The following is a 24,013-nucleotide window of genomic DNA, read 5'->3' on the forward strand; positions in this document are numbered from 1 at the left end:
GCAATAGGGAGAGACGAGTAACATATAATATGAACAAGAGCTAAGAGGGTATAACAAGACTGGACAACCAAGAACGAATCGGATTAAAAAGGGTGTAAGACAGGGATGTAGTCTTTCGCCTCTACTGTACAATCTGTACATCGAAGAAGCAATGATGGAAATAAAAGAAAGATTCAGGAGTGGAACTAAAATCCAAGGTGAAAGGATATCAATGATATGATTCACTGATGACACTGCTGTCCTGAGTGGAAGTGAAAGAGAATAACATGATCTTCTGAATGGAATGGAGAGTCTAATGAGTACAGAATGTGGATTGAGACTACAACGAAGAAAGGCGAAAGTAATGAGAAGTAGCAGAAATGAGAACAACCAGAAATTTAACATCAGGATTGATGGTCACGAAGTAGATGAAGTTAAGGAATTCTGCTATCTAGGCAGCAAAATAACCAATGACGGACGGAGCAAGGAGGACATAAAAAGCAGACTAGCACTGGCAAAAAGGGCATTCCTGGTCAACATAAGTCTACTAGTTTCAAACATAGACCATAATTTGAGGAAGAAATTTTTGAGAATGCACGTTTGAAGCACAGCATTGTATAGTACTGAAAGGTGGACTATGGGAAAACCGGAACAGAACAGAATTGAAGCATTTGAGATGTGGTGCTACAGACGAATGTTGAAAATTAGGTGGACTGATATGGTAAGGAATGAGGAGGTTATGCGCAGAATCGGAGAGGAAAGGAATATGCGGAAAACAGTGACTTCCATGGTACTAGAGGGAGCTGTAGAAGGTAAAAACTGCAGAGGAAGGCAGAGGTTGGAATGCACCCAGCAGGTGATTGAGGACGTAGGTTGCAAATGATACTCTGAGATGAAGAGGTTAACACAGGGAGAGGAATTCGTGGCGGGCCTCATCAAACCTGATGACAAAAAAAAAAGAACTGTACGAAATATTGAACACTAAAATTTTGGAAGCCGTTAGAAAGGAAGCTGCAGTCGTGACTTGATGACAGTGCCCCGTATTAGCTTATTACTAATACAGATTACAATATGTTACTACAGAGGAATGCTGAAGATTAGATGGGTAGACCGAATAACTAATGAGTAGGTTGTGAATATAATCGGGGAAAGAACAAATTTACGGCACAACCTGAGTAAAACAAGCGTTCGGTTGACAGGATACATCCTGGGACATCAAGGAATCGTCACTTTGGCAGTAAGTTAGAGGGTAAAGATTGCAGAGGGAGACCAAGGTTCCAATACTGCAATCAGGTTCAAATGGATTTAGGCTGTAATAGTTATGCAGCGGTTATAAAACAAGCACAAGATAGACTAGCGTGGGGAACTGCATAAAACCAGTCTTCCGTTTGAAGACCAAAACAACAACAACAACAACACTGATTTTACTTGTATTTGAGAAGGGTATTCAAATCCGTTTGTAAACCTACAAGAAGGTACATATTTATACCATCACTAGCTGAATTTCTGGCGTCGCTCAGTTATGTACTTACTCTAATCTTCTACTGTTCCATCTCCTCCTTCCCTCTCTCTTTCTGGCTGTCTCCAGCAACCCCTCTCTCTCTGTGCACCTCCTCCACTGTGCACTCTGTATCCATCTCCTCCTGCCCTTTCTCTGACCAACCCCTCCTCTTCCTCGCTCTGTCCATTTCCTCCTCCCCCTCTGTCTGTTCACTTCCTCCTCCACCATATCTCTGCTTATGCCCTTCTCCCCTGGCTCTGTCCATTTCCTCTTCTTTCCTTTCTCTGTCTATCTCCTCCTCTCTCTGTCTATTTCCCCCTCCACTACCTCTGTCCATCTGGTCGTCTGTGCGTATCTCCTTCCCACTCGTTCTCTGTCCATCTCCACGTCCCCCCTTCTGCCTCCACGTTATAACACACAGCCTCAACAGGAGGTTGGTGGTTCTTACTCCCACAGTATTTCAGTATTTCTTTCCAGATTGTAGTCGATATGCGTGAAAAATTTGATTGAATTAAGTGTTTAGGATGAGCTTTTTACTCGTGACGTTGCTCTCATACGCACATGTCAGATATATTTCACACATATTTAATATATTTCATGCTTGAAACTTCCTGGCAGATTAAAACTTTGTGCCGGACCGAGACTCGAACTCGGGACCTTTGCCCTTCGCGGGCAAGTGCTCTAGCAACTGAGCTACCCAAGCACTACTCACGCCCCCTTCTCAGAGCTTTACTTCTGCCAGTACCTCGTCTCCTACCTTCCAAACTTTACAGAAACTCTCCTGCGAAACTTGCAGAACTAACACTCCTGAAAGAAAGGATATTGCGGAGACATGGCTTAGCCACAGCCTAGGGGATGTTTTCAGAATGAGATTTTCAGTCTGCAGCAGAGTGTGCGCTGATGTGAAACTTCCTGGCAGATTAAAACTGAGTGCTGGACCGAGACTCGAACTTGGGACCCGAGTTCGAGTCTCGGTCCGGCACACAGTTTTACTCTGCCAGGAAGTTTCATATCAGCGCACACTCCGCTGCAGAGTGAAAATCTCATTTATTTCACGCTTATTTGTGCACATATTTTACCTATATATATAAATAGCGAATTTCGCCCTGCAGTTTCATTTTCACGCAGCTCAGTGTTTATAACGTTGTATCTCCGGAGCTATGTGCTGTACCATGATATAATCCTGCAAGTACGTCCAGTATTACATGTGCCTACTGTCTGCGAAATATGTTGTGAAAAGCATTTTTAGTAAAGAAGTAATAAACTAAAACGTAATGCTTCATGTGGCAGTTTTATGAACAGCGAAAATGTAGTAAGCGATAAACTTTTTTTCATCATTTTGTGGGGATCGTCAGCGAGATAGAGTTTCATAAAGGTAAGAAATCATGTGCAAAGTTCGTTGCAAGTCTCTAAGTGCTCTCATTCTCAAATAATGGACGACTAAAGTATGAGTACGCTGGCGACGTGGGCGAGGTCTTGATTGCTTTTTCACCCCCGCCCCTTTGATAGGTGAGTAGTTATTACCCCCACCATGATTCTCTGCAGACATTAAATGATTTGTGTACCAAGTTTATAGGAAATAGTTCATTTTTATAATTTGTGTGGATACGTGTTTCGTGGTATCGATTTTAAAGAATGGTCAGTGGTAGTATTTTACGTCCGACATTCACTTACATCAGGAAATTTCGTCTCCTTGCACATTTTTGAGGTAGTCCTTCGTTTGACACCACTGCTTGTAACCTAATACGACGTCAGCTTGCGGCATAGTTATCACGACGTTTACGTCAAGTGGTGTGGGCTAAGCATGGAGACTGCGGCTCACCTTTAGCGTCTGTATGTTGCCGATGGACTTCTTCTTCTTGAACTTGGCGGAGGCGCCCCTGCGCAGCGTCCCGTTGTCGGGGGGCGACATGCCGGCTACGGCCCCCGTCATGGCCCAGTCCCGGCCTCCGAACACCTGCAACATCAAAACGCATTCGCGCTCTCACTCTGCCGTGACAGCTGGGGCGCGCCACATCCGACCACCAGGCGTAATATTTCGTCATGTGGTTACTAAATGATTTTGGTTACCAGCATCCTTAATGTATCATAATTTTTCTGCAGTGTCCTACGTCGAAACACTGCTCAGTGTAAGGGAGAGAAATAAGCACCTACTCAGTTTCAAAATGTTATAATCAAAGAAAAACATATTTGTGATCCATAAGTAATCGTCTTGCTGGAATTGAAAGATCCTGATGACATGTTTTCCGCGTTAGCGATTACATTTGGGTTTTTAAAATTTCGCGTTCTACAGAAATAACACGAGACACACTAAAGATGACACAAAGACCTCCAAATAAGGTTGGGTAAAGGACAGAAAACAAATTCCTTGTGTTTTGCAGAGCGCGGGGTTTAAAAAACTCAAACTAATAAAAATTACCAACAGCTGAGATGTATCACTATTATATATCATCTGTTTGTAATTTATAATTTATTAAAGACAAGATTATTTTGTTCAGCCACGTCTTTGGAATATGTCACCAAAGCTTATTGTTCAATTGTGTTCTTTCATGTAAAACTGTTGTAATTTGTCTATAGTTAATGTGTCACATATTTTATCTAAGTTAAATATCTTAGATGCATTTACACTGAAATAACCCCGCTTGATTTATTCCTATACTAACACAAACAACTTCATCTCTGGAAATGGAGATACTCTGTGTATGCAGCCGTTTAAAATCTTTGATCCAACAAAATTTCACTGCACCACATACTTATCATTGTACCTGATGATGGCTTAACAACCGAAAACCGCTTCGAGTAACAAATAATAAATATTGTAGACTGTTACACCAGTGTTGTGTGTGTTTCATTCATAATACTTGTATTTTATTTAGGATCTTTATGCCTCTCTGGCAAATGATTTCTATATGTGCATGAAAGTTTTGCTTTTCGTCGACTTTAATTCCAAGGTACCTAAATACTTCTTTTCTTTTCACAGGTTGAGCATTTATTCCGCTTGAGAGATAACTCATTCTTGATAATGTTCCTTTTCGTAACATAAAAAGTTTTTTGTGCCCTGATATCGTTAGTTTGTCATATACGCACCAGGTGCTGAGTCTTTCAAGAACTACCCTCCTGTTTTCCTGTAATTTAGCCCTTGTTTTAGCAGATACTCTAATTAGCAGATCGTCTGCGTAGGCGATGCAGCCTCTAGTGTTTGTTATACTCTGAAGCTGGTTTAGTAATCGCTCTATGCCAACATACATGAATTCTGCACCACAAACAGTGCCTTGTGGGCAGCCTATGGTGATATTTTTCATTATTTTCTAATTGCAATTGTCTGTCTGTGCAATAGTCTCGTAGACTATTACAGAGACACCTGGGACAGTCCGTTTCAGTCTTTTGAATAGGGTAGGTCACGACAAATTATCAAAGCCCCAGCCATATCAATCAGTATGCCTAAAACATAGTTGTCCTCTAAGATGCTCACAAAATTCATCGCGTGATTTGTTGCATCATCGGTGGATTTCCCTTTCTTGAAACCGTACTTCAGGGGGCGCATGCCCACTAATTGGCTGTGGTCCATCAGGCGGCGGCAGAGAAGCTTTTCCTGTACTTTTTCTAGAGCATTTACGAAACAAATCGGCCTATATGTTTTCGGTTCTCTTGGATCTTTTTCTTACGCTTCTTTTAGCATAACGATATTCGATAATTTCCAGATTGTGGGCACTCAATCCTTCAAAAGATATCCTTTTAATAACGCTGTTGTGTATGACACGATTTGGTCCACAAGCTGATGCAACACTTTGCTAGTATTCTATCAGGTCCTGGTGCTTTCTTCTTCTTCATTATTGACAATCTCATTTCCTGCTGGACAAATGGAATCACAACGCTGTTATTCACATGCTGCTCTAATAATTCAGGGCATGAATCGTCATCCGTGGTGAACACGCTCTTCATTAAGAACCATGTCCCGCCTTTCATAATGTCCAGGGAACCAACCATGAATCGCGGTGAGTTCAGCGTAATTGTTATCTTTAAATAAAAGTGTTATTTATGTTCCTTTCACTGAGTATTTCTTTTCGTTACGTTCTGTACTATACGTAGTAATTATTTCCATATATAATCCAAGTTTCATCGAACAACATTACTTGGTAGTGACACATCATGCGAAAGTTGTGGTTACGTGTAATTTAATTTTCTTTGGAAGAAGCTTGATTTTGTAAACTGCCATCAGGTAAAATAAGTAGTATTAGAATGGTCACTGACGTGCACATTATTTACATTGGTGACTGTGGCGCGCTTTGTTAACATCATGTGACCGAGGTCACCGATGACGTCCGTCACTGATGATGTCACTGATAAGCATGTTGACGTCACTGGGTCAATGACCTTGGTCAGTTGATTTGAACAAAGTGTGTCGAGTCACCAACACAAACATAGTTCTTATGAATGCTAGCAATAATTATACTGCCGTAGTGGCATCTGTTAGCCTTTTGAATTCGTGAGTCAATTTCGGACTTTATGGATTCGTCAGAGTATAGCAGAAGGTCAAGGTAATTAAATTCATTGGCCTTTGCGAGCCTCGTGATAATAAAATACGTTGATCTTTGCGAAAGTTGTGTTATTATTTTGCAGAGTATTATTACTTTCCTGATTATAAGATAATGTGAAGCACATTGTTTTATGTGTATCCATCTGCAGATTCGTGCCTTTCGAAACATTTATTATTCATGCTGTATGAGATTTTAATAAATTTTCACTGCCAGCTAGTAGTGCTATGTCGCCAGCATATGCAGTTGATACTTGGCTTACGTTACTACGCAATGCGTACCAAAATAACAAAACCAAAATTTTACTGGTACCCGTACCACGTCGGTGGCGACGTATTTCTTGGTTAACAATCGCTTAAGAGACTGATTAAGGTAACCGTGTTGGGGCGGAGACGTGAACTCACCCGAATGGCGTCGGCTGTCATGGGTCCCTGGCAGAGGCCCTCGTCGAAGTAGAGCTGCAGGTACTGCTCCTTGAGCCAGAGCATGCGCCGGTCCGTCAGCTGCATCTGCCGCTTGAGGCCGCGCACCACCCAGCACAGCCCCGTGTACCACATCCTGCACACAGCCACCGCCACCGCAAACGTCAGTCACACAGGTGGCGTTGCACGGAAAACTTGCATTTGTTATTATTTGCTCAAGCTGTTCATTTTGCATCGTGTTTACGTGTGAATCTCTCAGATAACCTTAGATTTTGTGGAAGTGATGCTTTTCAAGTATTTGTTTTCAGTCGTACTTAACGTAAGGAACGTAAAAAAGTTGAACTGAAAGAAGGCAAACAGCGCTAGAAGGAGGAAAAGTTTCAACGAGTGGAGTGAAGCTACGAAGAAGTTCCCTCAGGGTTCAGTTTCGAGTCCGCTCTTATCCCTTACATATGTGAATGACCTTCCACTTATTTTGCATTAAGCAGAATTAGTACTTTCTCCAGATGGCACAAGTGTTTTAGTTAATTTCCTTAGAAAGAAAAAACCAAAGAAATTATTAATAACGTTTTCAAATAATTCTCATTTGCTTTTCTGAAAATGGACTCTCCGTTATCTTTTTAAAGAAAAGAATAACTCTAAAAATTAATGTAACACATGACTAGGCGTCTTTAAATAGAGTAACGATTTATAAATTTCAATGTCTAGCGAGAAATCACGAAGACGTTCATTCCTGCAGGGCTCACTTTTGAGTCCACTCCTGCCGGCCGGAGTGGCCGAGCGGTTCTAGGCGCTCCAGTCTGGAACCGCGAGACCGCTACGGTCGCAGGTTCGAATCCTCCCTCGGGCATGGATGTGTGTGATGTCCTTAGGTTAGTTAGGTTTACGTAGTTCTAAGTTCTAGGGGACTGATGACCTCAGAAGTTAAGTCCCATTGTGCTCTGAGCCATTTTTCTGAGTCCCCTCCTATTCCTTAAATATGGGAGTGATATTCAATTTATTATACGTTTAGCAGAGTTGGTACTTTTTTCAAACGGGAGATGGTTTACATAAAACGAAATGTAATATCCATTGTTATCAAAAGGAAAATCTGAATAAAACTGTTATCACCAGAAACTGAATAATAAAATAACCGAATAGAATACGAAGCTGTTAATCATGTAAGAGAAGGAAGCCAAATAAATTGTTAACTATGTTTTCAAAGAATTCTCAAATGCTTTTCTGAAAATGGAATCTCCTTTAATTAAAAAACACACTCTATATTCAATTCTGTACAAGAAATAATTCCACTGGTATAACTGAACTTAGCTAATGTAGACGTTTAGCTTTTTTCAGTAACTGTAAAATTTTACCATGAGTGAGAAATGTGGTCTCTGTCGTAGGTCTGTGAGTAATGGGTTACAGTGTGGGATTTGTTCAAAGTATTTTCACTGGGGGGAATGCAGTGCGGAAGTCAGTGGGCATTCTAGCGAGATACTCTCCGGGGAATGCAGAATCCTTAGCAGAATTGAGTTGATAGAGGAGCAGGAGCGTAAGAACTGTGCCCTTCAGGCGCGTTTAACACGAAAAGGAGATAGGTTGAGGGCGGTGAAGGGTGCTGCAGAATGGGAACTGGCAGTTGGCATAAGGCAGCTAGGAGGAAGAGGTAGTCAGACAGTAGTACTTTGCGTATATGCAATAGATCTGACCAACTGTTTGAGCTGAGTGGAGAGGAACCTCCAGGAACATGCAGAAAACATGCAGCAGCCCTCAGCAGTTAGGAGGCCTAAGTCAATTGCAATGTCTAACACGAAGAAGAAGGTTCTGCTGCTAGGTATTTCACATGGTAGCGGTGTTGGCTAGCAGTTACAGGAAGTTTTAGGAGTGACCACCAGGTCACCAGCATTGTGAAGCCTAGTGCAGGGTTGGCTCATATGACTGACGCATGGGGGAGTTACGTAGGAATTTTATGAAGGAGGATCAGGTAGTGATAGTGGGTGAAGCAGAGAATACTCTTGATAGGGACGGGGAATATGATGTGGGTTGTGACCTGGAAAGGATAGCTACTCAAATTGGTGGCAGTAATGTGCATTTCGTGCAAGTTTCAGCATCATGATCGGCCTCATCTTAATGCGGCTGTTAGGCGTGTTAACATGGGGATGGAGAGGGACCTGAAGGCAAAGGGCATGGGTCACATTGCAATGATGCCAGTTGAGTCTATCAATAGATCAGGTTTCACTAGGCATGGCCTGCACCTCAGTAGCTATTGAAAGGGAAGGCTGGCATAACTTATAAGTGACAGTGTAGTGGGTGGTGGTGGGATCACTCACGGAAAAATTCCTGTAGTGGTTGGTGTTAGAGCTGCATCTTTTTTAGATTGAAGTCAGCTGACAGATATGCCTGCTTAAAGGAAGTCCCTCTAATTAAGGAATCACCTTCAGAGGACGTCATGTTTCCAAGTAGCGAAGGAATCAGTATATTTCATCAAAATATAAAAGGTATTAGAGATAAAGTTAGTGTACTGCTTATAGATGTTGACTCTGAAATGATTGGTATATTCGAGCACCACTTAAATAATTTGACAATTAAGAGGCTTCCTTTACCAGGATACAGATTAGCTAGCTGTTTTTTAAGGAGTACCTATAAGAGTGGAAGAGTGGCCATGCACGTAAAAAACAGTATTCCGTTTCAGTACATAGGTGTATCATGGCACTGCACTGAACAGATATTTGAATGTTGTGCAGGGGCAGTTGAATTTAGTGAAACTAAACTTCTAATTTTTTTTGTTTGTAGGTCCCCTAATTCTGGCTTCAAAGCATTCCTGCTCAAGTTAGAGAGGATTCTTGATTTGCTTTATAGGAAGTACCAGAAACTAGTTATATGTGGTGACTTCTATATTAATTTTATATATGATTGTGCAAGAAAAACGATGTTGGTAGATCTCCTAAATTCATATGATCTGATGCAGATTGTGTTTTGTCCAACTAGGGTGCAGAGGAACAGTAGCACAGCCATAGGCGACCTTTTTATTCATTCTTCATTACTAGAAGGGCATTCTGTTAGTAAAAAGGTGAGTGGCCTTTCAGACCATGATGCACAAATTTTAGCACTAAAAGGCTTTTGTTCACAAACAAATGTCACATATAATTACAAACTATGTAGGAAAGTCAATCCAACGGAAATACAGAGTTTTTTAAACCTCGTCAAGGAACAAGAGTGGCGGGATGTTTATAGTGCCGATAACGTTGATGACAGATATAATGCTTTCCTTAATACATTTCTCATGCTCTTTGAGAGTTGCTTTCCATTAGAATGACCTAAACTGGGCACTAGCAGTAAAAGGCAGCCTGAGTGACTGACTAGTCGGATAAGGATATCATGTAGCAAAAAGCAGGAATTATATCAAAATGTTAGAAGTAGTCACAATCAAGCTACAGCAGCCCATTACAAACAGAGGTGTAAGGTGCTTAAAAATGTGACTGGGTTACACAAGGTCGACAATATAAAGTCCGTTCGCAGTAAAAATATTTCTGTTACTGATACATCAGATATATGTACAGTATTTAACGATCATTATCTGAGCATCGCTGGTGAATTAAAAAAAATTAGTTTCTACAGGGAATCATATAACTCTCTCGATAAATGACTTTATGAGATTGATGTCTGAAATACTCCTCTGTGATACAGACAAATGGGAGATTGAGTCAATAACTCAATCACTGAAGGCTAAGGACTGTCATGGATATGATGGAGTGCCTAACAGAATATTAAAGTACTGTGCTGCAAATTTTAGCCCTGTACTTAGTCATATTTGTAATTTTTCGTTTACGAATGGTCAGTTTCCTGAGCGATTAAAGTACTCGCTAGTAAAGTCGCTTTATAGAAATGGAGAAAGGGATAATGTAGACAATTTTACATCTATTTCTATGCCATCAGTGTTTGCTAAAGTTATTGAAAAAGCTGTGCACGTAAGGGTAATTGATCATTTTATATCACATAATTTGCTATCAAATGTACAGTTCGTCTTTAGAAGTCATTTAACAGTTGAAAATGCTAAATTCTCTTTTTTCTGTGAGGTACTGGATGGGTTAAACAAAGGGTGTCGAACGCTAGGCATATTTTTTGATTTAACTAAGGCATTTGATTGTGTTGATCACAAAATATTGCTCCAGAAGTAGCACAATACGGGGATTAGCTCACAATTGGTTCACCTCTTACTTTAACAACAGCCAGCAAATGGTCATTATTTACAATGTTGAGAATGGCAGTGATGTGAGGTCTGAGAAGGGTACAGTCAAATTGAGGATGCCCCAGGGATCAGTGTTGGGGCCACTCCTGTTCCTTATTTATATAAATGATATGCCCTCTAGTATTATTCTCATAATATTTCTGTTTCCTAATGACACCAGCTTGATAGTAAAGGATGTTGTGTGCAGCGGTGGCCCGGTTTCAAATCGTGCAGTTCATGACATTAGCTCATGGCTTGTAGAAAAAAAACTAATGCTAAATCACAGTAAGACTCAGTTTTTACAGTTTCTCACACACATTCAACAAAACCCGATGTTTTAATTTCACAGAATGGGCATATGATTAGTGAAACTGAACAGTTCAAATTTCTAGGTGTTCATATAGATAGTAAACTATCATGGAAAGCCCACTTTCAGGAGCTTGTTCAAATGCTCAATGCTGCCATTTTTACTATTCGAACGGTATTTGAAGTAAGTGATCGTTCGACACGACAATTAGTTTACTTTGGTTATTTTCATTCGCTAATGTCGTATGGTATTATATTTTGGGGTAACTCTTCCCATTCTAAAAGGATATTTTTCACTCAGAAACGGGCGGATCGGGGAATGATTGGTGTAAGTTCGCGAACCTCTTGTCGACCCCTGTTCACTAGTCTGGGTATTTTGACAATATCAGCTTATTCCCAAGAATACAAGAATAAGCAGCTTTCACTCAGTTAATATTCGGCAGAAATTCAACCTGCATTTGCATCGGACTTCCTTAACTCTTGTGCAGGAAGATGTGCAGCATACTGCTGCATCCATTTTCAATAAGCCACCATAAGAATTCAAATATCTTAGCAGTAATCCACGTGCTTTCAAATCTAAACCGAAGAGTTGGCTCATGGGTCACTCCATCTATCCTGTTGAGGAGTTCCTTGAAAAGTTAAGCTGAATCTTAGGTTATATTGTTGATTGCGTTCACTTAAACTTATGGCTTGACTTTTTTTGCGTTCATAAACATTTTATTTTTATCTATTATTACTTTTATGTTGTAATTTCAAGTACTGACACGTTCCATGACCTTGGAGATTTGCTCCTCAGTTTGGTCCTATGGAACTTGATTTGTAAATAAAAATAAAAAAACACCAACGATTGATGTAGCACATGAATAGGATTCATTAAGTACTCCAAATTTTTGGGGGTATATATTGACGAAAACTGGAACTGGAAGGAACGTGTTACTGAACTGCTCAATTAAGTCCAGAAACGTTTTCTCTACGTATAATTGTTAGTTGCTGGCCAACAAACAAATCAACATCTAACATATTTTGCATATTTCCATTCATTAACGTCTTACAGCATAGTTTTGTGGGGCAATTCGTCACTCAGAACGAAAGTGATGCCTGTACAAGAGCGAACAATGAGATTAATTTGGGGCGTTCATCCGAAATCATCTTGTAAATATTTTTTCAAAAAGTTACCACATTTTAAGTGATTCTTTAGTAAGTTAATTCGCAGGTGAATTTTGTCATAAATAATCCATCACCATTTAAGAACGATACTAATGCCTATAGCTAGAACATTAGTAGCAAAAATAGTCGTTACTGAAACAGTCAGTGGCACTTCATTGTCTTCAGGTATCCTGTTGTCCAATGAAATCCGTGCAACAATTGCTCTAAGTCAAGATGTAAGTTTAAGTAGTATCCACATCTAGTGTATTAAGACCGGAATATACACTAAAGGAATTTCCCTATGTCTGAACCACTCGAAGGGCAATTAGATTGCAAGGAATCCAGTTCTGGTGAAGAGATATGTAACGCCCTGGAAAATTAGTTGCGCCAGCTCATAAACAATTCTTTTTCTACGAGAATTTAGGCATTTTGTAAATGGTGATAAATTTGTGTTGAGTATGGATAGGCTTGAGTTTATGCCGGAAACTGGCACGGCTCTGTGCAGCATATGCACAATAAATAATCTGCAAAAAAATATTTCTGGTTTTTATCCAGTTCACTCTTGTATTTCAGCACGTTTGTGAAGTTGCAAGAATATGGACGCTATCTTTTTTATTTCAATTTTATTAGTGTCATTATATTTGATGTCAACTATGGGCAGTTGATTTACGCTGTAGGAGTATGCCAACACGGTCGTAATGTTAGGTGATTGGCGTAGACCGCGATTCAGTCATGGCAGTGAAAAAATTACGAAATACTGCTAAGAAAAATCGAACTTTCAACCAAGTGTTGAACGAGCTGATTGATGAATCAGCTATCGAGAAAGCGAGTGGTAGCTTTTGTGCCCCGAGGAACCCCTTGTAAATACGAACAAATGAGACCCAAATACTTATTTTGAAATAACCGCGCATTTCAAGACACGAACGAAATTTGTACTGAAGCTAGTTTTTTTAAAAGAATTAGTAAAATTTTTCAGGTTCGTTTCCATCAGCGACAGCGTGTTCTACGACCATGTTAATGAGATCCGAGATTGGGGGAAGGGCAGCATCGGTCGTAAATTTTTAATCTGTGTAGCTGTCTTCTGTGCAATTATATTCAAGTCGTGATGACTCATCGTAAATAAAATCGCACGTGGTACCACATTCCCATTAGAAATAGCGAACAGTTGCTGTTTCTAATGGCAATGTGGTACCATGTGCGATTTTATTTATGATTAGTCATTGTGACTTGAATATAACTGCACTGAAGGCAGCTACAAAGTAGCTGGACTCGATCTGAAGTCGAATTAATAAAAAACAATCAACGGAGTTCAAAACGAAGTGCAGCTCTCTGAAGGTAATTGTAATCAAAAGCTGTTAAGTGTTAGATGAAGAGGCACAATGAACTTTTGTGAGTTACTTGTAACTAGAGAATTGCTGAATTACACCATTCAGGCCGCGCGTGGAGTATCTTGGTAGCGTTGCTTTAAGCTGCTTGGCATACGAGCGAATTTTGGAGACAAAATTGTTCGGTATTTCCTACAAATTCACATGTCCCCGCGGAAATCTTACGTGCTGGTCTGAGCGGCCGCCCGCTGTAACGACGAAAATTTCATCTCATACCGGTGAAGTAGGCCAGCTACCTTAAGCTACTCCAAAGGTGCAGACACGTACACGCACTGGTGTTTTCTTAAACGAAAGAGGAGTCGATACGATACCCGTTTCATTGAACATTCAATAATATCTTTCAAGAAACAATCAATGTGCTTGTAAGTTAAATATTTGTTTTATTCTGCAAGTATTTGGAAGTAACGGATGAACTTCAGTACGCAAGTAAGAAATCTAATTTCCTCTCCGCTGCATATGCGAAGGGAATAATTAAAAAGTGGAAACGGAAAACAATCTTAGTCCAGATCTGACATTTGTCAGAGGATTGAAAAAACAACGTATCTATGCCTGTACATAACTGATTTGTACCAAAAAATGAGAAGGTATTCTGATGAGACAGGATTATGAGGCTCACTGTATCAGTACAAAAAAAAGAGAAATTAGAAAATAAATGCACTATTAAGGATGTTCTAAGTGCCATACCAAGAAAATGTTTAGTTCTATGCGTCAATAACAAAGGTTTTTAGAAACTGATTCTTACAAAGAAGGAAACAGCAACCAGCCGCTGTTAATAATGCTATTTATTTATGCAAATAGTAGTGTTAACGATTTCGGAAGTACGGGTTCATCTTCAGACGGCTGTTCAAGTTTATATTACATTTGTTCTTGTTTACTTTAGTTCTTGGCTGTTTTTCCAACAACTAATGTAAACAACAACTAATGTAATATAAACTTGAACAGCCGTCGCAAGATGAACCTGCCGGTTCGAAATCGGTGACGTTGGCATTTGTGTAAATAAATAGTATTATTAAGTGGGCCCGCCAGGTTAGCTGAGAGCGCTAATGCGCTGCTTCCTGGACTCGGGTAGGCGTGCTGGCCGCGGATCGAATCCGCCTGGCGGATTAACGACGAGGGCCTGTGTGCCGGCCAGCCTGGATGTGGTTTTTAGGCGTTTTTTCACACCCCCACTAGGTGAATGCTGGGCTGCTCCCCACGTTGCATCTCAGTTACACGACTCGCAGACATTTGAAAACGATCGTACTATTTTGTGGCTTACACTAGATGCAGACAGCTGGGGTACACTAATTCCATCTCGGGGGGGGGGGGGTGGGGGGGGGGGTGGGGGGGGGGCGGTGCAGGGTGGCGACAGGAAGGGCATCCAGCCACCCTCTGACACTAACATTGCCAAATCCATAATAACACAGCCGACCCTGTGTGGGTGTGCGACAAAGGACCAAAAGGAAATGATGATGAAATAGTATTATAAACAGTGACTAGTTGCTGTTTCCTTCTTTGCGAAAATCACTTTGTATTTTGAACACAGTCACGGTTTCAAAAAATTTCAGTTTTTGATAAAAGAGGAGGAAGAAAGATTTTTTTCCAAGTGCTGTTAATACAAATGCACGTTATATTCGTGATAACGCAAGTACAGAATTACAGCGTTAGGTTTGCAACTAATAGAATTATACGCAACAAAAACCACTTCTCATATCTTTTAAATTTTGGAACTCCAGAGGGAAGCACAGTTTGGCACAAGGACCATGCACCAGCCACTAACGCGTGTTCGTAAGACGTTCCCCGTTGTTTGGCACCAGGTTTAAGTCTAGCAACATACAGCAGAGTACCCAGAGTACAAGAGCATTGGCAATACGTTTTGTGAAACAACATGGGACATTTTCAATTTCCACTTTTCAATTATTCCATAAATCTTAACATTTCGTGCCAGATACCCTAAAGACACAAAGTAAATCGTTTCACATATTACTGAAAGTAAGTTCATTTCGGATATTTCTCGAACTCTCCGACAAACTCTGAAGGACGATGGGTTGCACATATATGATGACTTTCTGGGGAGAATCATATTGTTTCTGCAGAAAGGCGACATTGTGTCCCCAAAATAAAGCAGCTTGCTTTATAATTTTGTAAACGACACACAGTCTAGTACACTTCTTGTTATTGTAATGATGAGTTTCGGCCGAATTACGCTATCATCAGGCCTAAAACAGGAGGGACATTCAATACGTAACGCAACACATTTCTTCCTGTGCAAATTTCGGTTGAAAAACTGCGGGTGTTGCTGTAGGACATCGTGGAATATTCCCGCTTCAGCCCCAATAGTTCTACGTAGTTGAAATAGGTGGCGACTCAATACGTTGCCTTCAAATTGGCGTTTCTAACGGAAATGCGTTCCAAGAAGAACTGAGTTTCTTTTGGAGGAAACCTAGAGCATCGCAGATATTCGTAAGTGCTTGCAAAATGGCTACGGAGAACTGGCAGTGAACAAAAGCACGGTGAGTGATTGAGCGAGGCCTGTGTCATCATCGCAACAAAGTCGTGCAAAACTGTCCGATCTGCTGCGTGGCGGCCGGCAGCACACAGCTGTGACTCCTGCAGTGTTGGAACGTGCGGACACTCTCACTCGAGGTGATCGATGGATCTCAATCAATTATCTCGATGCGCAGCTGGACGCCTTTGCTGATAGTGCTGGTACACTCGTCCACCTGTAGGGGTGCTCAAAGGTGTGTGCCCGCCCGGTTCCTCGTCGGCTAACAGAAGACCATAAAAAGCAACGAGGGACCATTTGTGCGAAATTGTTTGCTCGTTACGAAGATGATCTTGAAAGATGATCTTGACAATTTTTTGTCGAACATGATCATAGGCGATGAAACACATGTTCATCACTTCGAACAGGAAACAAAACGGCGATCCATGGAGTGGCACCACACGACCTCTTCTTTGAAGGAGGAGGAGATTAGTGCTTAAAGTCCCGACGAAAATGAGGTCATTAGAGACGGAGCATGGTCAGGGAAGGATGGGGAAGGAAATCAGCTGTGCTCTTTCAAAGGAGCCGTCCTGACACTAGCCTGAAGCGATTTACGGAAATCACAGAAAACCTAAATTAGGATGGCCGGACGCGGGTTTGGACCGTCGTCCTCCTGAAGGCGAATCCAGTGTGCTAACCACTGCGCCGCCTCACTCGGTTCTTCTCTGAAGAAAAAGTTCAGATCCGCATCTCGAGCCGGCGTAGTCATGGCGATGTCTACTGGTACTCTGAATGAGTTATTCGGTTTGATATCCTCTCTCAAGCTGAAACGATCAACTCTGAAATATATCGTGCTACTCCCAGGAGATTGAAGAAACGACTTCAGCGTGTTCGATCTTCTCCTTCTCCTTCTCCGTGACAACGCAAGGCCTCACACAAGTCTGTGTACCCGAAAGAAGCTCACAAAACATCAATGGACTGTTCTACCTCATCAACCCTACAGCCTGGATCTCGCATCTTCCGACTTCCATCTGTTTGGCCTAGTGAAGGACGGGAAGCAATGCGTGGACGGTGGCTGGTTATTGATGCAGGAAGACTTTAGCTCCTACGTCGACCAGTAGAGAGGTATCATGCGAGCATACAGGCTCTCCCAGTAAGGGAGCGTAAGACTGTCGCATTGAACAGAGATTATGTTGAAAAATAGGGTCCTATAGCCAAAAGAGTGGGGAATAACATGGTGTATAGGAATACTGAATAAAATCAACCTGAGTTCACAAAAAATGTGTTGCATCACTTACTGAAGGTCCCTCGTATAAAGAGGAGGATACCTATCACCGGGTATCAACCGGTGCACATCCTCAAAACTGTGCTGAGGAGTCAAAACATTATGACCATCAGTTTAATAACGTGCTGGTCCACCTCTGGAATGCGATACAACAGTAATTCTGCGTGGCATGGATTCTACGAGTCCTTGGTAGGCTTCCGGAGGTATAAGGCACCAGACGCGTACGCTGAGGTTCAGATAGTTCAAATGTCTCTGAGCACTATGGGACTTAACATCTGAGGTCATCATTCCCATAGAACTTAGAACTACTTAAGCCTAACTAACCTAAGGACATTACACACAACCATGCCCTAGGTAGGATTCGAACCTGCGACCGTAGCAGTCGCGCGGTTCCGGATTGAAGCGCCTAGAACCGATAAGCCACAGCGGCCGGCTGCGCGCTGAGTCACGCAATTGCCGTAAACTACGAGCCGATTGTTTGTGGGCGCGGAGAGCACCCCAGATGTGTTGCATCATATTCAAGTCAAGGTGAATTTGACCACCTCATCGTGAGCTCACTGTCATGATTTTTAAACTACAGTAATACGATTCCGGCCTTGCAGGGCCATTTATCATGCTGGAACACGCATTCACCACTAGGGAAGACATCAAGCATGAAAAGATGCATGCGATCCCCAAAAATGTTCACGCAGACCACAGCCTTCGTGGTGCCCTGATCACTATCACAGGTCCCATGGAAGCCCAGCTGAATGTCTCCCATAGCATTATAATGGTCCCACTGTCCTGCGTCCTTGATGTGGTGCATATTTCGAGCACCCAGTCCCTTGGATGACGGAATATCCGGACACTCCCAGCGACATTGCGTAACAAGAATCTTTATTCATTCGCCCAAACGACAAGTTTCCATTGTTCCACCGCCCAGTCACGCCCATCCTATGCCCACCGCAATAGCAGTTGACATTGTCGTTATGTTAACATGGAAAAACATGGTGGTCGTCTGCGGTGGAGTCCCATACTCAGCAATATGCGCTGAACGGTATGCTCCCAAACTTTTGTGCCTGCACCAGCATCGTACTCTATCGTCGGATGTGCCATAGATCATCACCTATCCAACTTTACAGAACGGGCAAGCCTCCGATGTCCAAATACTATAATTATACTGCTTGTGGTTCTACCGTCTTTCAACCATTTTCCACAGACGCTCACAATAGCGTCTGAACAGCCAACCAGCGTCACCATTTTCTTGGTGGTCGGTCCTAAGCGCCGGGCCAGTACAACTTGCCCCTTGTCACAGTTTCCTATGTCAGCTGATTTCCCCTTTTGTGGCCCGTATCAATAGTGTGAAGCGTATGCTTTCCTGGAAATCTAATAGTAGTTTCTTGGTCCACAGCTTTTGAACCTTTTTTAAATATTTTAGTTCATGTAGCTCTTATTGATTTTAGCACAGAGGTGTGCACGAACGAAGTGTGCTACGTTATGCGCAGAGACTGGCGGAACATATGTCGCCTATTTGCCGTCTTTCTAGTGCTCTTGTCGGTGTCAAAACACTTGCTACACCGGCGCTCTCCTGGCAGGTAGCAAAATGCTGGGACGTGTTCCACACGCAAACTACATTTCTGCCGGTAAATTCGTCTCGAATAATTGATGTACACGGAGCACTGCCGTTCTCTATTGAGTTACTAATACCAGGCGTGTATTCATTCTTCGTCCCATAATGAACACTGCGATAGCAAGACGTGTGTCATCACACGTGCACTAACAGGAAAAATTAACACTTATCACTCAAAACACACAACATGCGAGTTAGACTACAGTGCCACTACTGGCAGACGCGTCGAGTGGTACGTTTCCTTACACACATAACTACTGCATCTCTAACTGCGAGTGTTTCTCATTTTTACAGCATTATTTTCCCACATCAACTGCCTTTCTTCCTACACAATTCAGGCCAGCTCCTTGGTATCGGCCGTCGGCGAATTTGTAAAATTTATCAGCCCTTGTGTTTGTACATCTAACCTCCACTTTTTATTTCTCCATAATTAAGTTTAATCTTCTTCTGTGCAGTATTAATTTTGTTCAATAATCTGTTTCTCAGTTTCTCTACATGTCCATATTATTAATTATCGTTTTGATTTTTTGAATTTCCCGTGAAATTCATTTCTTAGCATCCTATACGAAGCTTAGCCATAGACTTTTAATTATCACCTCGAAAAAAAGCCAAGCTAGGTAATTAATTTATTGTTAATTTGGGATGGACAGAAATATGAAAACATCAAAAACACATCTGATTACCACGTTTAATACCTCGTAAGAAAACCGTTGGCATTAAAACAGCTTCCAATAGTTTCGGTATGGGTAAATACAGGTCCTACGCGGTTTTCAACGGAATCTGGTATCGTTCTTCCTGCAAACCAGTAGCAAGTTCAGGTACAGATGATATATGTGAGATGGATAGCGTTCACGCATCCTCTTCCCCTAAGCAGACCACAAAGAAACAATAATATTGAAATCTGTTGACTGTGGTGACCAAGGGAGTAGCGAAAATTCATCCTCGTGCTCACAACGCTAGTGCCGTGTGATGCGAGCTGTGCGCACACAAGTCCTGTCGTCTTGGAACACAGGATCAACATTGGGAAACAAACAATGTACCATGGGATGGAACTGATAAGCCAAAATGGTCACTTAATCGTTGCCAGTAATGCGAGCTGGCGGAGTAACCATGGGGCCCTTGGAATACCACGATGTGGCTGTCCAAATCATCACCGAATTCCCATCATGTTTCACTCTTGGGACGTAAAGTCGGCCAGAAGTTAGAAACAGTGTGAAACACACTCATACTCACAGGGCTCGCTAGTGCGATGTTCAGTGCTGCAGCGACTTTCGCAGCTGTCGTCCTCTTAATTTTTCGTCAGAGTCCTCTTCAATGACCGTCTGTCACAATCATTCAACACACACTTTCGTCCGCGTTGTGACTTAACGGATGATGTTTCTCCTCTTTGCCCATAAGCGGTGTAAATCTTCGATACGGTGGCTCTTGAAACACCAAACACTTCAGCTGCCTTGGTTACAGAGGCACCCACCATAATAACACCAATAATTTGCCCACATTCGAATGCTCTGACTTCGAACATTATGCACTCAAAACTACACAAAGCACTGTCCTGCCACGACTGAGACTTGCAACGTATTGTGGACAGCATACAGGCCGTCCATGGTGAAGTACACCAGTGCAAACTGCAAGGTTGGGTAGCATCTGAATTTTTGTTTAAGTATGCATTTTTCGCGGTGTTGCCATATCTTTGTCCGCCCCCTCTACACGTCTGCATTAATGGTACACATGCTCCAAAACGTCGCAACACGGTGCTAGATAAGCCAAAACAAAGTGGCTCAGGCCATATGTAAAGTGGAGTACTGTGCGGTAATTCATTTGCTGCGCATGAGGAGGGGGAGGGGGCTACAACGCTGCTGTTAGTCTTGATAAGTTGGTGGGAGTGTACGTCAGCAATACACCATCATATGACACAATGGTTATGTCGAGCAGTCGTTTTCAATGTGACTGAACAAGTTTGAATGACGAAGAACGAAGTGGCAGACCATCTGTCTGTTAATAGCTGGGAATTGCAAGCATTGTGAAACCATGGAGCTCCAAGACCGGCATACCAGAGACGAGACAACAGTGGAAAAAGAGGAAATCAGTCATGGAGCAGTTTTAATCGTCTTTCACGACATTTTCAATGAGACAAAGATTGCAGTCCGCTGCGTTCAGCATTGCTCACACCTATTCAGAAACATAGGGAATGTTGTAGCTCTATTAGACCCATCCAAGCCACCTCACTACCATGGACGAGTTCGGGGTGTACCACTGTGACACCGAAACAAATAAGCGAATCAGACAATGCAAACATGTGGGTTTGCCACCGCCGAAAAAGGTGGAGACCCATCCGTATTGGGCAAGGTGATCACATGTGTTTTGGGACTACCATGATGTGGTACAAACCCATGATTAATGAAAAGCCGCTCCACTTACTTTTGTAAGAACTTTATTAACTTCACAAGAGACTTTATACGAGGTATGTCCACAAAGTAAATTCCGTTTGGTTATATAAAACAAACGTGTACAGATACAGAAATAATATTTATTGTTCAAAAATCTACAACTGTTAAACTACTTTTCTACATAGTTTCCGAAATTTTGTAGGCACTTGTCATAGCGTGGCACAGGTTTTTGTATGACTTCTTCATAGAAGGTTGCCACCTATGTACTCAACCACGCGGGAACATGTTCTTTCAGTTCGTCATCATCGTTGAAGTGTTGACCACCAAGGACAGATTTTAGGTGTAAGAAGAGATGAAAGTCGCTAGGAGCGAGGTCCGGGCTGTACGGAGGATGATCAAACGCGCCCCAGTGAAATTTCCTTAAGAGTTGTTTGGTCACATTCACCGTAGAGGTCAGGCATTATCGTGGAAAAAAACAACAGCTTTTGACAGTAATCCTCGGCGCTTGTTCTGTACTGTGCGGCGCAATTTCTTAATGGTCTCGCAGTAACCATGTGCATTGATTGTTTGGCCTCGTGGTGAGAAATCAATCAACAAAATGCGATTTCTGTCCCAAAAAACGGTGCACATGACTTTTCAAGGTGTCAAGATTTGCTTAAGCTTAACCTTCGTTGGGAATGAAGTGTGCCTCCATTCCATTTATTGCCGTTTTGTTTCAGCGGTGTCGTCGATACCCAAGTTTCATCCCCCGTGACTGTCCTAGAAAGAAAACCATCGACTTCTTCATTGTAGGGTGTCGAAAACTGAAGTGCACTGCCCATCCGTCGTTTTTTATGTTGTTCAGTAAGAATTTTGGGTACCCAATGTGAATAAAGTTTTCGAAATTTAAGTTTTTCATAACAATTTCATGAATTAGTGATTGTGAGATCTGTGGAACTTCCATAGCAAGGGCGCTAAGTGTAAACTTACGGTTGTGCTTATTCTTCTCTTCAATTGTGTGAACCAATTCATCAGTAACCACAGACGGACGTCCAGTTAGGTCATCATCGTGCACTTGATCACGTCGTTCATTGAACAGTATGACCTATCTTCTAACCACTGAATCATTCATAGCATTTTGTCCGTAAACTTCGCAGATTTGCCGATGAATTTCCTTTGGTTTAACTTTCTTTGCATTTAGGAAACGAATCACAGATCTGATTTCACACGCGGCGGCATTTTCAGTTACAGCTGACATTATAAAGAAGCACTACAAAGCACACGTCGGCAGCAGCGATCTGAAAACGGAGTACATGTCTTCTCCTTGAGTCAGAGTAACTGCCGCGCAAGCTCGGAACTGCGATCGTAGCGCTGCCGCAGATGGAAATAGAAACGGAACTTACTACGTGGACGACCCTCGTATTAGGCCATTATCAAGTGTATCTGAAAGTCATGCTGTAGAGCAGCAGTCAAATTAATCAGTTCATTTGACATTGCGTCTGTACAGCATAACTTCCAGATACACTTGATAATGGCCTAATTTAAAGGCCAGAACCAGTCTCGTGAACTTAATGTTCTTAAAAAAGGAAATGGAGTGGCTCTTCATTAACTGAACATCAGTTGCGGAATCAGAAGCACCTCCGTCCAGACATGGAGAAAATAACGAAGTCGTGATATTCATAAATGGGAAATCGACACAGGAGCATACTACCGATTTTTCCTGGCAAGGTTATGTCAGGCTGTCAAGACGAAGTTGCGCAGTAAGATCTCCGATCGGGTGTTTTTCTTCCACGGAGACTCCCCAGCTCATTCTGCACTGTACCCAGTCAGATGTGCTGCTTCTTTGAGCGATTAAATTATGATTACTTATGGACATGCTGTCTACGTTTCAGAACCCTGATTGTGTGGAATAATTACTTATTCGTAAGTCACATTTAATTGTTTTTATGTAATTGTCTGCAGCTCGTGATCTTGCGGCAGCGTTCTCGCTTCCTGCGCACGGGGTCCCGGGTTCGATTCGCGGCGGGGTTATGGATTTTTCCTGTCTCGAGATGACTGGGTATTGTTGTGTCGTCATCATCATCATTCATCCCCTTTACGGTCAGAGGAAGGCAATGGCAAACTAGTTCCACTAGGACCTTGCCTAGTACGGCGGTGCGGGTCTCCCGCATCGTCCCCTACGCTCCTCGGAGTATGGGACCTCATCATCATCATGCTTAACATATTGCAACGCGTTTCGAGGAGGGCCTGCTCATCTTCAGGCGTTTGTACATACAGAAAATTTTTACTTAAAAATAAAATGTCTTAAACTAAATTAAAATAGGACTTTTGCTCATTGTTATCTGCTGGTGTAGCTGTTGGGATACTTGTCTGGAGAGGGGTGGTGGTGAAGTGGTTGACCAGAAATTGATGTCCAGCGATATCTTCTGCTGGTGTGGTGGAGCTGCTGTGTCTTAACGAGACTTTCGTGTAAACGGCTCAAGATGAGCAAAACATGCTCGAAACGCGTTGCAGTGTTGTTAAATTAAACATAAAAACAGAAGTTACTGGCAGGAGAAAATAAAAGAAAGTAATTAAATTTTGCCTCGCCTCCGCAGTCTCTTGACATGATGCCCAGTGACTTCCCCCTCCTCCCTCCGGTGAGAAAAGCATTGCGTGTCAGGCATTTCAAGAAATACGACATGGTGATATTCTAGGTGTATTGATTGGTGAGCAATTAAAACGCAGGCTTCTACAATCAAGCCCTCTGGCATCACCGTGAAAAATGTGTCATATAGAAGGTAAACGTATAGGGAAGGACTAAAAACA

The 24,013-nt window shown here is 42.1% G+C and overlaps 1 protein-coding gene across 1 annotated transcript in view; it reads right to left on the bottom strand.

The window, feature by feature from the left end:
- The window catches only part of LOC124775864 (1-phosphatidylinositol 4,5-bisphosphate phosphodiesterase epsilon-1-like), a 447,016-nt gene that overhangs the window by 106,523 nt on the left and 316,480 nt on the right, over positions 1-24,013 (bottom strand). Inside the window, exons 11-12 of the mRNA XM_047250697.1 lie at positions 6,420-6,573; positions 3,303-3,437 (exon numbers count right to left, since the gene is read on the bottom strand). Of these exons, the coding sequence (XP_047106653.1) occupies positions 3,303-3,437; positions 6,420-6,573 (289 nt within the window). The remainder of the gene's footprint in view (positions 1-3,302; positions 3,438-6,419; positions 6,574-24,013) is intronic.

The sequence above is a fragment of the Schistocerca piceifrons genome, chromosome 2 (genome assembly GCF_021461385.2).
Source record: "Schistocerca piceifrons isolate TAMUIC-IGC-003096 chromosome 2, iqSchPice1.1, whole genome shotgun sequence".
NCBI lineage: Eukaryota > Metazoa > Arthropoda > Insecta > Orthoptera > Acrididae > Schistocerca > Schistocerca piceifrons.